The sequence below is a fragment of the Hibiscus syriacus genome, unplaced genomic scaffold, assembly GCF_006381635.1.
Source record: "Hibiscus syriacus cultivar Baekdansim isolate YM2019G1 unplaced genomic scaffold, ASM638163v2 tig00111644_pilon, whole genome shotgun sequence".
NCBI lineage: Eukaryota > Viridiplantae > Streptophyta > Magnoliopsida > Malvales > Malvaceae > Hibiscus > Hibiscus syriacus.
The window spans coordinates 496,194-509,297 of record NW_024063144.1 but is presented as its reverse complement, the minus strand read 5'-3'; the positions used below and the strand labels follow the sequence as shown (position 1 = coordinate 509,297).

Sequence of the window (13,104 nt, the reverse complement as noted above, 5' to 3'; positions counted from 1 at the left end):
CTTTTTATTAGGCTTAAATAATAGATTTAATATACTTCTTTAATCCTAACATTTACTTTCGTCAATTATATATTAGAAAATATTGAATTATTTATTATATTTAAAATAAAATTAATCATTTATTTTTTAAAAAAATATCAATCATAATAAGTCAATTAAGCTCTTAGCTATTTTTTTTCCAATTCGATATCTAAATATCTTTTATTACAAGTGTTTGTTGTTGTTGTTTTTATAACCATTGGTTTCCGATATCAATCTATTGATTAATTAGTCCGGATCGGACACTGTAGTGTAAGGTCGATCCTCTTAACCCAGTTTACTTCATTTACAATGATTAAGATTCGAACTTCTAATATTATTTAAGGGATCTAGTGACTCAATCCATTAGACCAACATATTTTAAATCATCTTATAGTCATTAAAAAAGTTTCAAGCCAATAAAATTATATCACGTCAATATTATTTTAGTCAAATTAAATTTGACTGGTTTTAAGGAAAAGATAAATAAGGTATTGATTTTTTTTCAAAATTTATTTTTATTGAATTTATTTTTTAATATTTTCATTTGATTTTGGTTTGTTTTTAAATTTTAAATTTAATTCAATATTTGTTATTATTCAAAATATTATTTTATTTAAGTTTTAATATAAAAAATAAAATTATTATATTTAATATTATATTTAATAAAATTATTTCTTTTTTCGCGTTATAAATATTAACTATTAAAAAAGTATGAAAGAGATTTTTTTATTAAATGAAATAACTAATATCAAATAATCAAAATGGAATTAAAATAATCAAAATTTGATGTTATAATTAATATTATTTTATTCAGTCAGTTTTCAAATGAATTGAAATTTATTGTAAATTTTTTAGTTAGATTAGTTTGAGTTTAATAGAGTAATTCTTTTAATTAGATTAATTTGAGGTTAATAGTTGTGTCTTAGTTATTAATAAATTTAAGTTTAAAATATATAATATATTAATATCTAATATTTTTGATAAATAATTGATAAGTTGAATTTCGAAATTTTCTTAACCATTAATTGATATAACACCTAATTACTCAATTGGTTAATCAAATTAGATATTAATTTAATTAATTAGATCATTTAAAACCGAACAATAAATATTCCAACCCAGAACTTATACTGTACCAACAATTAGGCTTTGGAGCAGTGCCTGGTTCTTCTTGATTGCTGTTAATTTTGGAATTGGAACCCTAGATTCATTTTGAGAGAGGGAGGGAGGAGTGGGCAATTGGAATTGGGGTCCAAGGGGATACTTTGGACTTTTTGACTTGCGCAGGCAAAGGCTACTCTTTTAATAAGGTCTCCATAGTTTTCCCTCAAAACCCTCTCTAATGCCCGCATTTCATCTCAGGTACTTACACTTTCTTCCCCATTCCCTCTTTTCTTTGTTTGCTTGTTTTATAATTTTTTTTTTTGGATTTTTATCCATTTTTTTAAGAATATTGAATCGCTTTATTAGGCTTTTTTAACCTATTAAAAATGAATTTGATCCGTATGCTCAACCTCAAGCTAGATTATTTATGCTTCAGCTCAAATTCGAGATGAAATTTTTTACTAAGTTAAAATAGAGAAATTGAATTCTGCTTGTAAGCTGTTCAAGTCCAAGCATTAGTATTAGTATTATTGTTACATTGTTTATGTTTTTATTGATTGCAGTTTGTAGCATTATTAAGGGCATGATACATTCCTGCACTTTTACAGTTTCGAAGTCTTTGTAAGTATTTACATTTTCTGTTCTATTTGTTGTACTCCATCTTTGTCTGCGCAAGTTAATAGTTTACTTTATCAAATACGCACTTCACTTTGCATGTATTTGAGATTTTAATTATATTACTAGTTGTTGGATTTCAGGAATTTCGGAGCTTTGGGAGTGAGGAGGTCATTGAATTTGGGATCGAATCTTTCGTGCAAGTGTTTGGTGAGGTCGATTAGAATGGATAATGGTACTGATTGTAGCGCGATGGATGCAAGCAATGAATCTAGAGGTGCCTTGGTAGTTTTTGAAGGACTGGATCGTAGTGGTAAAACTTCACAATGTGGGAGGCTGCTTTCATATTTGGAGGGATTGGGGCATTCAATCGAGTTATGGCGATTCCCCGACAGAACGACAAGTGTTGGGAAGATGATATCGGCATATCTGAGTAATGAATCGCAGTTGGATGACCACACAATCCATCTTCTTTTCAGTGCAAATCGGTGGGAGAAGAGGTTTGTTTTCTCATTATTTCAGTGCATTATATTCTGATTTAGAAAAATGTTTGCCTGTTGGAACTACATGTACCATGTACCCTATGATTGTCTTCTAGTTCTTGATAGATATGCTGTACTTACATGTTACTCCAACTCTTGATGTTTCTTGAAGTACCGTATCAGACACATTTTTGAACATGAATTTTGGAATATCACTCTCCAATGAAGATACTTGTGTCAGATTGATACCGATATGGGACACTTTTTATCAGCGTTTGCACAATCTTTGAAGTTTATTAGTGTTTGGTTTAATTCTTTTCATTAGAAATCTTGTTATCCATATTGGTTGAGGAAAATCCTTTAAACTGCGGTGCCCCATCTCCTTATCATCTTGGTCTACTTCTAGGATTTGCAATACTGCATTTCTCAACAAATTTTGCGATCTTTGAAGTTTTGGCAACAGATTCAATTATTTATGTTGGAACTTCTATTCTTTGCCAATATTGTTAATGGTGATCCTTTATCCTACATAGGATTTTTGAGCTCGACACAACTCGAAAACTGTTAAACTAAGCTCGACTCGGCTCGAAAACTCGCAAACTTAAAATTGTCAAGCTCGACTTGGACTCGAGATAAAAAATTGAAGCTCAACTCAACTCGAAAGCTCGCGAGCTTAAAATTTTCAAGCTCAACTCTAAACCAAAAATTGAAAGGCGACTCAAGTAGCTCGCGAGTTCGAAGAAGCCTTATATTGTATTTTTTTTAAAATAACATATAAATGTTAATATTATTTAATAACTTAATTTGAAAAATCTAAAATTTTAATATATTAATTTTTTCGAGTAGCTCGCGAGATTTTTGAGTCGAGTATCAAGTAGTTTGCTTCAGCTCGTTGAAAATTCGAGTTGAGTTCATTCGATTTGAGTGTTGACCGGGTTTCGAAAGAGTCGATCTCGAGTAGCTCGCAATTTGTCTTGTTTCATTTTCAGCCCTAACTACACTGCATGAACTTTGCTTCATATGTTTGGCTTCTGGGATTTGGCCTAGTTTAGAATTATACACTTTTTCTATTTTAGTGAGCATGATAAACTTCGCTAAAACTTGGGTCTGGGCAATCCATTGACTATGTTCATGTGTTTTTTATTGGCAGAACTGCAAGAAGGGCAAACGGGCTTGTCTTTGCACAAGTAGGCAAATTAATACCTCTGGATTAAAGTAGCCTAAATTAGCTGATCTTCGAATATTTATCAGATGAAATTATTAAAATTTCTAGGCTTTTAAGCCATTCAGACACATTCTGATGACATATTTTAGTGATAGATACAAGGAAAACGATGTACAGCGTTACTTCTTCAATGAACATATTTGCCTGTCCATGTTTAACTTGTTGTATGTGCTATGCATATGAACCATTCAGATATTAATGAATCTGTCATCTGCATATGCACACCTCTGATAGTAGTTTACAGCATTTAACATAAGTCAAAATCTACCACTGTTCGCAGATCAATGATGGAAATGAAACTGAAAGCTGGAACCACCCTTATAGTAGACCGTTACTCTTATTCTGGGGTTGCTTTCTCATCTGCTAAAGGACTTGATTTCGAATGGTGTAAGGTAAAGACACACTGCCAGAAGTACTCACTGATAATCAGTATTAAGTTATTTCCTAGCATGGTCCACAATAACAAAATAGGTTCTTTCCCTACAGGCACCAGAGATTGGGCTAATAGCTCCTGATCTAGTATTGTACCTCGAGATACCTCCCGAGGTTAGTCATGCACATATGTGCTTTCTATGCTAAAACTAGTGAATTGGATTGGTTATATTAAGCAACTTTCTCTGTTTTGAATTTTTTGGTTGGGTGATAATGACTTTGGTTATTCTCTCCTATAAACTTCCCGAAGTTTGTTATGTGAGGGACTTACACAACATTACCTCAACTTCTTATTTTTTTCTGAAATACCTGTGTTTGACATCCATGTCCAACATATACTAAGATGCAGTGTGGGGATTTGGTCCTCCAATTGCATGGAAATCTTGAAAAATTTTGAACATAACTGTGTTGGAAGAAAAGCCATGTCTTGACATTTACATCTGAGTTCAAGTAATATACAATTAATCTTTCATTTTCCATTTTTTCATGCCCAGTGAATATTTCATTGTTTCATATATGCAAGTCTTTTCTTTTTTATGGTTTACAATGGCCACCTGCTCAAAATAATCTGATTACGATTGATCTACAACTTTCAAATATAAATATAAATATAAATATAAATATAAATATAAATATAAATATAAATATAAATATAAATAAATATAAATATAAATATAAATATAAATATAAATATATATAATCAGTGCCCTTTCCCAGGGAATCAATGGTTCTAAGAAACTTGTGTCTTGAGTTCATTAACAAAGGGAATTTTAAAGATGGATTTCTTTATAAGTGATCCACTGTTTAGCCAATAAAAGTTACAGAAACAGCCAATGCAGTTTGCATTACACATTGTAATGAATATCTTATTTCAATTCATAGGTCGGTGATTCTGGAACTTCATGATTCTTCACACTTTGATTGGTTAACATGCATGTACATACCCACATATATATAAAATACTCGATGTAATATTTTCATAATAATCAGAAAGCTGCCGAAAGAGGAGGGTATGGAGGTGAGAGATACGAGCAGCTCAAGTTTCAGAAGAAGGTTGCCCAACACTATAAGCTTCTTGAAGATTCTTCTTGGAAGGTAATAGTGTGTTTCATCTTATGTCAAATAGCAAATAGCAACAAGGTAATAATTTTTGGAATTTTTGGAATTTGTTCCAGATAATTGACGCATCGCAATCCATGGAAGATGTGGAAAAACAGGTGAAGGAGACGGTATCGGAACATGTCTTGAGTTGCCAGAAAGGGAAGGCCCTTTCGTCCCTCTGGTCTTGCTAGTTTAGCTTCAAGTTGTGTCTGGTATAGGACTTAAAATGAGGTGTTTGCCTCAAAGTGTGTTGAATATTGTAGAATGTATTACTCCGGAATGCAGTTCTTATTGAATTAACAACTGCTATCGCAGTTGGTAACAATGTAGCTTTATGCGCTAAAAAAGTCCTTGCTCGGATTATGGTGTCTCAACGAGAATCGAATCTGATCTCGATTTACTTTAACAGATTGCCGTTAAGTTTGTTCCTAAGAAGTTGAATTACGATCAACCGATTCTTCATCCCAAACTGTAAATCCAAACAACATTCAAGTCAATGTGCGCTTTTTGAAATAAAAAGTGCGAAGATTTTAAAGAAAATATCGATTGTCAAATCAAGATATCAGAAAATCGAGAATATAATCCAAAGATGTTAAGTGTTTTTCAATTCTCACAAACGGAATTGAGTTAAAATTAAGCCTTTGACTAATTAAAAGTTTAGCTAAGTAGGATTGAAATCATGCTTAGCAATTTTTTTAAAATAAAGTAAAAAACTAAAGTAAAAAGAAAGGAAAAGAACTTTAATAAAATCCCGAGATAATTTTATAAAAAACAAAAGAAAGATGAACATGTTTAATCTTTACCCTAAGGGGTCATTTGGCTCACATCACACAACATTACCGGGGGAATGAAATCCACATTATCCCGTTTGGTTGGCCGGTAATCTTATTCCCGGTAATCTTTTATTACCAACATTGAATTTTTTGGGTATATTACCGGGAATGTGATTACCTCATTCCCTTAGGTATTGTTGGATTACCGGCGTTTTGGACTAAAATGCCCTTAAAAAAATTTCAAAATTATCATTCTTCTGTCGTTGAATAATAAAAATTCTAAGAAGGTTGAATTACAAATTTATCCTTAAACTATTTTAGATTTACAAAAAAAGTCCATAATTATAATTTTATGTGAAGTTTAGGGGCTAAAATAAAATTTTACCCTCTCTTTAAACTTATTTATCTTTTCAATTTTGTAAAAAAAAATTATATAAATTTTATGAATTTAAATTTTTTAAAGAAAATATATAAATTAATTATAGTAATATTATAGTAGAATTTAACTTGTTAAAAAAACAAATATATAATAAGGTCAATTTGGTAAAATATACATTCTAATAATATTTTATTTCTTTAACCAAACACAGTAATCTTACATTCCTACTAAACCAACCAAACACAAAATACAACATTCTCAGTAATCCTATTCCCTGGTAATATTTTATTTCTACTGTTAATCTTACATTATGTGAACCAAACGCACCTTAAGGGTATTTATAACCTTGGAATTTCCTAAAAATATCATGTATATTCAAAAATAAAAATATCCTAAAGATAATCAAAAGATAAATCTTAAAATGTTTTCAAATTCAAACTTATGTTCATAAAATAACTCCTTCTAAGATAACTCTATCCGTCCACCTTCCAGATAGTGTTGACTGAACCTTTTGAAAACTGCTACTGCTGCTTGTAGTGTGCAAAAAAAATCTGATTTGATCAATCAGATTCGTTGATCCGGTGATTCGGTCTGAAAATTTGGTTACCCAATCTATTTTTTTTATTTTTGAATAATTTAAATCGGATATCCAAAAACATTTTGGACAATAGGATCAGATATGGATCGAATAAACTTCAATTTCGGATTATCCAAAAATCCAAAAAAATAGGCTTTTAGACTTTAGATACCCCTTAGCCCAATAATTGAGTAACCTACTAAAGCTCTAACCTAATAAAAATTAGGATATTTAATTATTTATTGTGATATATATATATATATATATATATATATATATATATATATATATATATATATATATATATATATATATATATATATATATATATATAGTAGAAGTATTGAATAAATTACATTGAATCACAAAATTTAAAATCTAAAATTATTTTTTGTCAAATTTAATTTTAGATTCTGATTTGGATATCTGATCTGAAAATTTAGATATCCGACTTTTTCGGAGCGAATATGGATCATTATTTTAGGTATCCAACATTTTTTGATTAGATCAAATCCGATATCCGAATTTGTACACCCTTAGCTATTGCTGACTGAACCTTTTAGAAACTGCTGCGTCAGACCGCATCGTGCCCCAGGTCAAGCCAATGATTCCATCCTTGATTCGAGAAAATAAATAAAAAAAAACGCAAAACTCATCCCTTCTAATGTTATTTCTAAAAAATAAGCTCATGCACAAAATGAATCAAAAGAGTCAAAATCAATAGTATAAAAAAAACAAGAAGGAATAATTTTTCAACAAAATATGTGCAAATTAAAACATTAATTTTCACTTTCATTTTCAATTTTGTGTCCATTCTTATTTGATTTCTCTTTTCTAGATGACTTTCATTTTCAAGTTGAAAAATGAGTCGCATAAAAAGGTTTAAATACATTTTCTGAACGATCCAACCATGAATTTTCACAAATCAAAATATCAATTGAAAGCCCTCGACACATTCTACTCATTGGTGCAGTCAATGAAATACTCTAAAATTTGTTATAAAATTTATGAGCACTTTTTATGACCTTGAATCCATAAGCATTTATGATCTATGTTAAGGATATGATACAGCCCGAAATGAAAGAATACCTCATCCTCATATAAAATAATGGTTATTTATATATACAATACACAACCTGCTAACTAACCTATAAATTGTACAACAGAGAAAACTAACCAACAGAAAATTAACTACTCAACAATTTATGCTAAAATTTTGTTGGAACTAAAATAATAATTAAGTGATTAAATGTATATTTTACTTAATCTTTATTGACGTTCATCCTACACCACATTTAAAGAAATGCTTTTTATTTGATCTACAATTCAAATTTTGACTTCATTTCTTTTTGTCAAATTTTTTTTTGACTTCGTTTATTATAAAATAAACTATATTCAATAAGCTTTTCATTCATATAAATTAATATTTCTGGTTCAATTTATATGATTTATGACCAATTGTTAACTCCGATGTCAATGTTATTTTTAGAAACAGATTGCTCCCATGTCCTCACCCTTCATCACTTAAAAATTAGCAATGTTTAATATACATATCTAAATTAATTTCCATTTGTTCTGAATAAAATTAAACTGATACATGATTACAATGATATATAACTCACATATTAATTATTTGTATAAAATTTAGGCTTAAACTTAATTCCCCCCTAAACTGTACTCTTTTTTGTTCAAAATGAAACCTTAAACTATTATATGTAATCACTTGTACCTAAGCTATTTTTTTATCAAAATAAGTCCCTAAACAGTGGCTCCTTTTTACTTTAAACCCTTAAACTATTTTGTTAATCAAAATAAGTACTTAATTTTGTGTGATGTGTCAACGTCTTATTGGATGAAGATTAATTTTTTGACTAAAAAATAGTACGACTTAAAATGATTTAATATAATAGTTTAAGAACTTAGTTTGACCAAAAAATAATTTGGAGACTTTAAAAAAACAAAATATAATTTAAGTACTTATTTTTATTTTAAGCCTAAATTTTATGGCGATTATTAAAATATTTTAAAATTAAATAAACATAATAAGATAACATAAACTTGTGTTTATATTTTTTTATAACAAAGCAAGATTTAATGAGTTTAAGTTTACAAAGAACTAAATAAATATTTTTAATCAAATAGATTTAATAAAAATAATATAAATACGTGTTCTTATAATAAAATAAAATTATAATAAAACAAAATTAAATTTGAAAACAAAGGGGAAAAATATTTGTCCAAAGACTTGAACAGAACAAATATTTATTAGAAAAAATATTTTAAAATAGGCTGCATTATATCATTTAAGCACAAACCAACTTATCTATGTAATATCTCAAATTTTGACCAGTGACTAAACTGTAAGTTTTGAAAGTTTGAGGGCTTAAGTATAAACTTTATAAAAGTTTATGGACTAAAAATGTAATTTTAAAAAATTATATATTTTAGCCCGTAAATGAACATTTTGGCCTAAAACAAAGATTTTCCTTGGGAATTAGATTTTTGATACAGAATATGTGTTAAAAGATATAAAGCGATAAATTTCGGTATTGAAATTGGATAATCGGATCAAACCAGAATTTTATGAAAATTTGAAGGATGTTAGAACATGGTTGGAAATATTATTTCCATATTTTATATTAAAAAAATTTGGCTCTATTCAGTGTAATTTTTCAGATTTGGTCGAATAGTGGAATTTTAATGACTAAAGTGCAATTTTAAAAAATTGCATGGCCAAAGTGAAAAGTCAAATTCAAGTTGATTCATCTTTGACCAAGGAATATTTTAATGGAGATAATGTAATGACATTTGGTAATTTTCAAGTTTCATTAATGGTATTTTTGGAATTTCTCATTAATTGAATTTTAAATTCAATTAAATTAATTTTATGCCAAGTGTATTATATATTAAATACTAGAATTATCAAGATTAAGCATCATTTTTCAGCTAATTCTTCTCCTTAGGCCGAAACTACTCTTTCTTATAGGCAAGCATTTTAATTTTGATTTTCAAGCTTATATGATTGATTTTTGGATTAAGTTATGTAGAGAATTAATGTACATGAAATTCTTCATCATTTGGTACCAATATTCTATGGAGAAGATGCTTGTGTGTTGAGATTGAGAATTAGGGCTTATGTAGGGGTTTTTGAATTTTGAAGAATTAATGAAAGATTATTATGTCTTTTATGTTGGAGATTAATTTTCAAGCATGTATGATGTTTAAAATCAAGCGTAGAATGATTTAAAGCATTTGGCCTAATTAGGGTTTTGGTGATTGATTCAATTTTGGTTCAATTTGATGTTGTGTTGATTAGAATAGCATGAATTTGAAGTAAGGAAGTTGAATTCATGCTTGAAATTGAATGAAAAGCCAGCCTTACGACCATAGTGATATTCGACCATTAAGGAAAAATTAGGGGAAAATATTGAAAATTTTCCTATGGTCTAGAATTGATATTAGAATTGTTCTATGTGATTTGGAGCCTTGAGTTAGAAAAAGGGTTAATATACAAGTTTTGAGAATTGTGGGATATTATTGCAAGCATGTAATACTTGGGTTTAATTCTTAAGTTGAGATTTAATTTCAAATTTATCAAGTTGTGTGGTTGGATTTGGAAAGACTAAGAAAGTTTAGGATGAAAATGCAAGCTTTTGAATGTTTAAGTGTTGATTTGAATATGTTATTGAGGTGCTGGAAATTTTATGTGATTAATGTGAAATGATCATAATGGTGAAGGGCCATTATGGATTAAATAGGAAAGTTGATATGAATTCTAAATAAGAATTCATAATTAGTGATTGGATTATGAAATTAGTAAAAGTTGAAGAGTTGATAGTAAAACTAAATTTTCAGGGAATTTAAGGAATATTTTGAGAAGTTTGAAATTATGATGGAAGTAAGATTTAGTTTTATATCGATTTAAGTATTTATTTTATTTTTATCAAATTTTATATTTATGTTTAAACTATGCTAGTTCGATACGAACATATAGCTTGAATATTTTATGATGTTATATGCGTCGTCAGAGTAAGGTAAATTTAGTGATCCAATTAACTCTAAAAAAGAAGGAAAGGATGCATAATTTAGAAGACTATAGTGAAGAAGATTCGATAATGAACCAGTGTTGGGGTTAAGTTAAGAAGTGACTATTAGTGTAATAGAAAGTGTGATTTGAGCCTACATGTTCATTTAGTAAACTAATAAATTAGTGAATAAGTTAAGGATGCAAGTTGGTAAAATCTGTCTAGAAATTATGTTCTGACCAGTAAGTTTAGAAAATCACCAGAAATTTTATAAAAATAATTGAAGGAAGAATATTATACCATTGGATTTATATATCAGTCTAGTTTCGTTTAGAACAAACGAAAATTGATTATGAGGTGTATTAAAAAAATATGAATTTGTAATCAGTGATAGGCCAGAAAACAGGGTAGCAAATTCTGTCCAAAACAACTTATGTCATTCAACTTTGAAAATTTGCTATATATTTTACAAGTGGAACTAGACGGATTGCCTTTATGGTTAGATGAGTATTTGAGTCTATTTTTAAGTGGTGCAAACGAAATAATTTTTCAGTATGTATATTAATACATAATAATATTTCTTTGAAGGTAGTACAAACTACCAGAATATGAAATTTTGATAAAATGTGTAGTGGAAGCAATTTAAAGTAAATGATAAAACCTAAAGTTTAGTGAGGCTTATATTTTGACTTATAAGTAAAGTGTTAAAATGAATGTAAATTATTTATTTATTTTATTATTATGATCAAGGACGACTTGCGATAAGTCAACCTCATTTTATTTTTCCAGTACGATTTATAAGTTCTTATAATGGGGTATTTTCATAATATTTTTCATCAATTTTTATGAATGATTTTGGGTATGAACTTCCCAAGTACGATATTTATGATGATGAATTCTAAATGTTTACAGTTATTAGACATTTTACAGTTATCGGACGTTTTTCAGTTATCAGATGTTTTACAGTTATCAGACGTAGATTAATAAATGATATTATGATGATAAATATAAGCTCATTGTATGTTGCATTGAGAGTCGTAGGTACATTTCGCATGCCATTAAGTTGAGTAGTTTTCAGGTTACAATTGCACTGAAGTGCATCATATCTCAGTTTCAGTTCAGCTATGGTACATTCATGTACCCTATGATCAGCACCGTTGGTGCACAGGTTATGATTGCATTGAAGTGCATCATATCTCAATTTCAGTTATGATTCGGCATCGTGTTGTGCCTAGTGTGCACATTATACTCACGTACCTTGTATTCTCATACATATACACTGGGCTATAACAGTAAATGTGAAAGTTATAATATTATATGAAAGAAAGGAATATAGAATTGAAAAGAAAGTTTTGAAATATGTTCGAATGAAAAGAATAGAAGTTATTTATGATATTTGATTGTGACTTACATGATTTTTGACAAAATCATGAGATGTTGATTTCCAGGTTTTCAGAAGGGAAACGGCTTGACTAGGCCGGTTTGAAGTTTTAATGTTTTTTTGAGTTAATCGATTGACAGAAATGGCCAAGAGGGGGGTGAATTGGCAATTAAAAAGTTGGTGGAAGCTTTTGCAGAAAATTAAAAGAAGTTGCACATCGATTTAGAGTGGCTCATCTTTCTCAACCAAAGTCTACATCCACTACCTTAGCTATCCACACTAAGGATTTTCCAACAAATTCACTAATTTGTTCTTTATTTTGAGGACAAAGAGTAACCTTACAACTCCCTCAAGAATTATACCCCAATTCTTGAGCACACTCTTTTTCAAAGAGAAATACACAAATTTGCAAACTTACAAGGAAAACCTCACAAGGCAATATGTTTGCACAATTCTAGAACAAGATAAGAACACTCAAAGATGATTACAAATGAGCACAAATTGTGTTCTTGAAAGAAAAATGAATATTGAAAGGAAATTTGGCTTGAGTTGCACAAACTTGATGTTTGATGCTCTCTCTTGTTTCTCTATGATTTCTTCTTTCTTCTTGTTGATCAATGGCTTCTAAGCTTGTTTAAATACTCCTTCAATTGATTCTGAACGTTGGGGATGATTATTGGAGTCAATAGAGCCGTTTAAGTGTGAAAACAATTAATAAAATCAGTTGGGAGCGTCAGTGCATCGATGCATACACTAGGTGCATCGGTGCATCAAGTGTAAAATTCAAATATTTTGACCGTTGGACCCTTAGTGCATCGGTGCATCAAGTGTAAAATTCAAATATTTTGATCGTTGGACCCTTAGTGCATCGGTGCACTAAGAGTGCATCGATGCATAAAATGCATTCGATGTTTCAAAATAGCCTGAGTGCATCGATGCATGGCTGGTGCATCGATGCATCAAATGCATTCGATGTTTTCATAAAACCC

At 29.4% G+C, this 13,104-nt stretch overlaps 1 protein-coding gene across 2 annotated transcripts; it reads left to right on the top strand.

Annotated features, from left to right (window-relative positions):
- The first annotated feature begins 1,178 nt into the window (after window positions 1-1,178).
- On the top strand, window positions 1,179-5,340 carry LOC120166726 (thymidylate kinase-like). 2 transcript variants are annotated; one of them, XM_039175946.1, is made up of 7 exons: window positions 1,179-1,383; window positions 1,689-1,746; window positions 1,884-2,240; window positions 3,728-3,839; window positions 3,934-3,993; window positions 4,870-4,974; window positions 5,055-5,340. In XM_039175946.1, the coding sequence occupies exons 2-7, from the start codon at window positions 1,709-1,711 to the stop codon at window positions 5,169-5,171; spliced, it is 789 nt and encodes a 262-aa protein (XP_039031877.1). In that variant the 5' UTR covers window positions 1,179-1,383; window positions 1,689-1,708; the 3' UTR covers window positions 5,172-5,340. The 2 variants fall into 2 exon arrangements, with proteins under 2 accessions (XP_039031877.1, XP_039031878.1); XM_039175947.1 differs by lacking the exon at window positions 1,689-1,746.
- The last annotated feature ends 7,764 nt before the right edge of the window (window positions 5,341-13,104 follow it).

Coding starts and splice junctions, on each gene's coding strand:
- LOC120166726 (XM_039175946.1), top strand. CDS start 1,709: ATGATACATTCCTGCACTTTTACAGTTTCGAAGTCTTT. Junction 1,747..1,883: donor TTTACAGTTTCGAAGTCTTT/GTAAGTATTTAC, acceptor GTTGGATTTCAG/GAATTTCGGAGCTTTGGGAG. Junction 2,241..3,727: donor GCAAATCGGTGGGAGAAGAG/GTTTGTTTTCTC, acceptor CACTGTTCGCAG/ATCAATGATGGAAATGAAAC.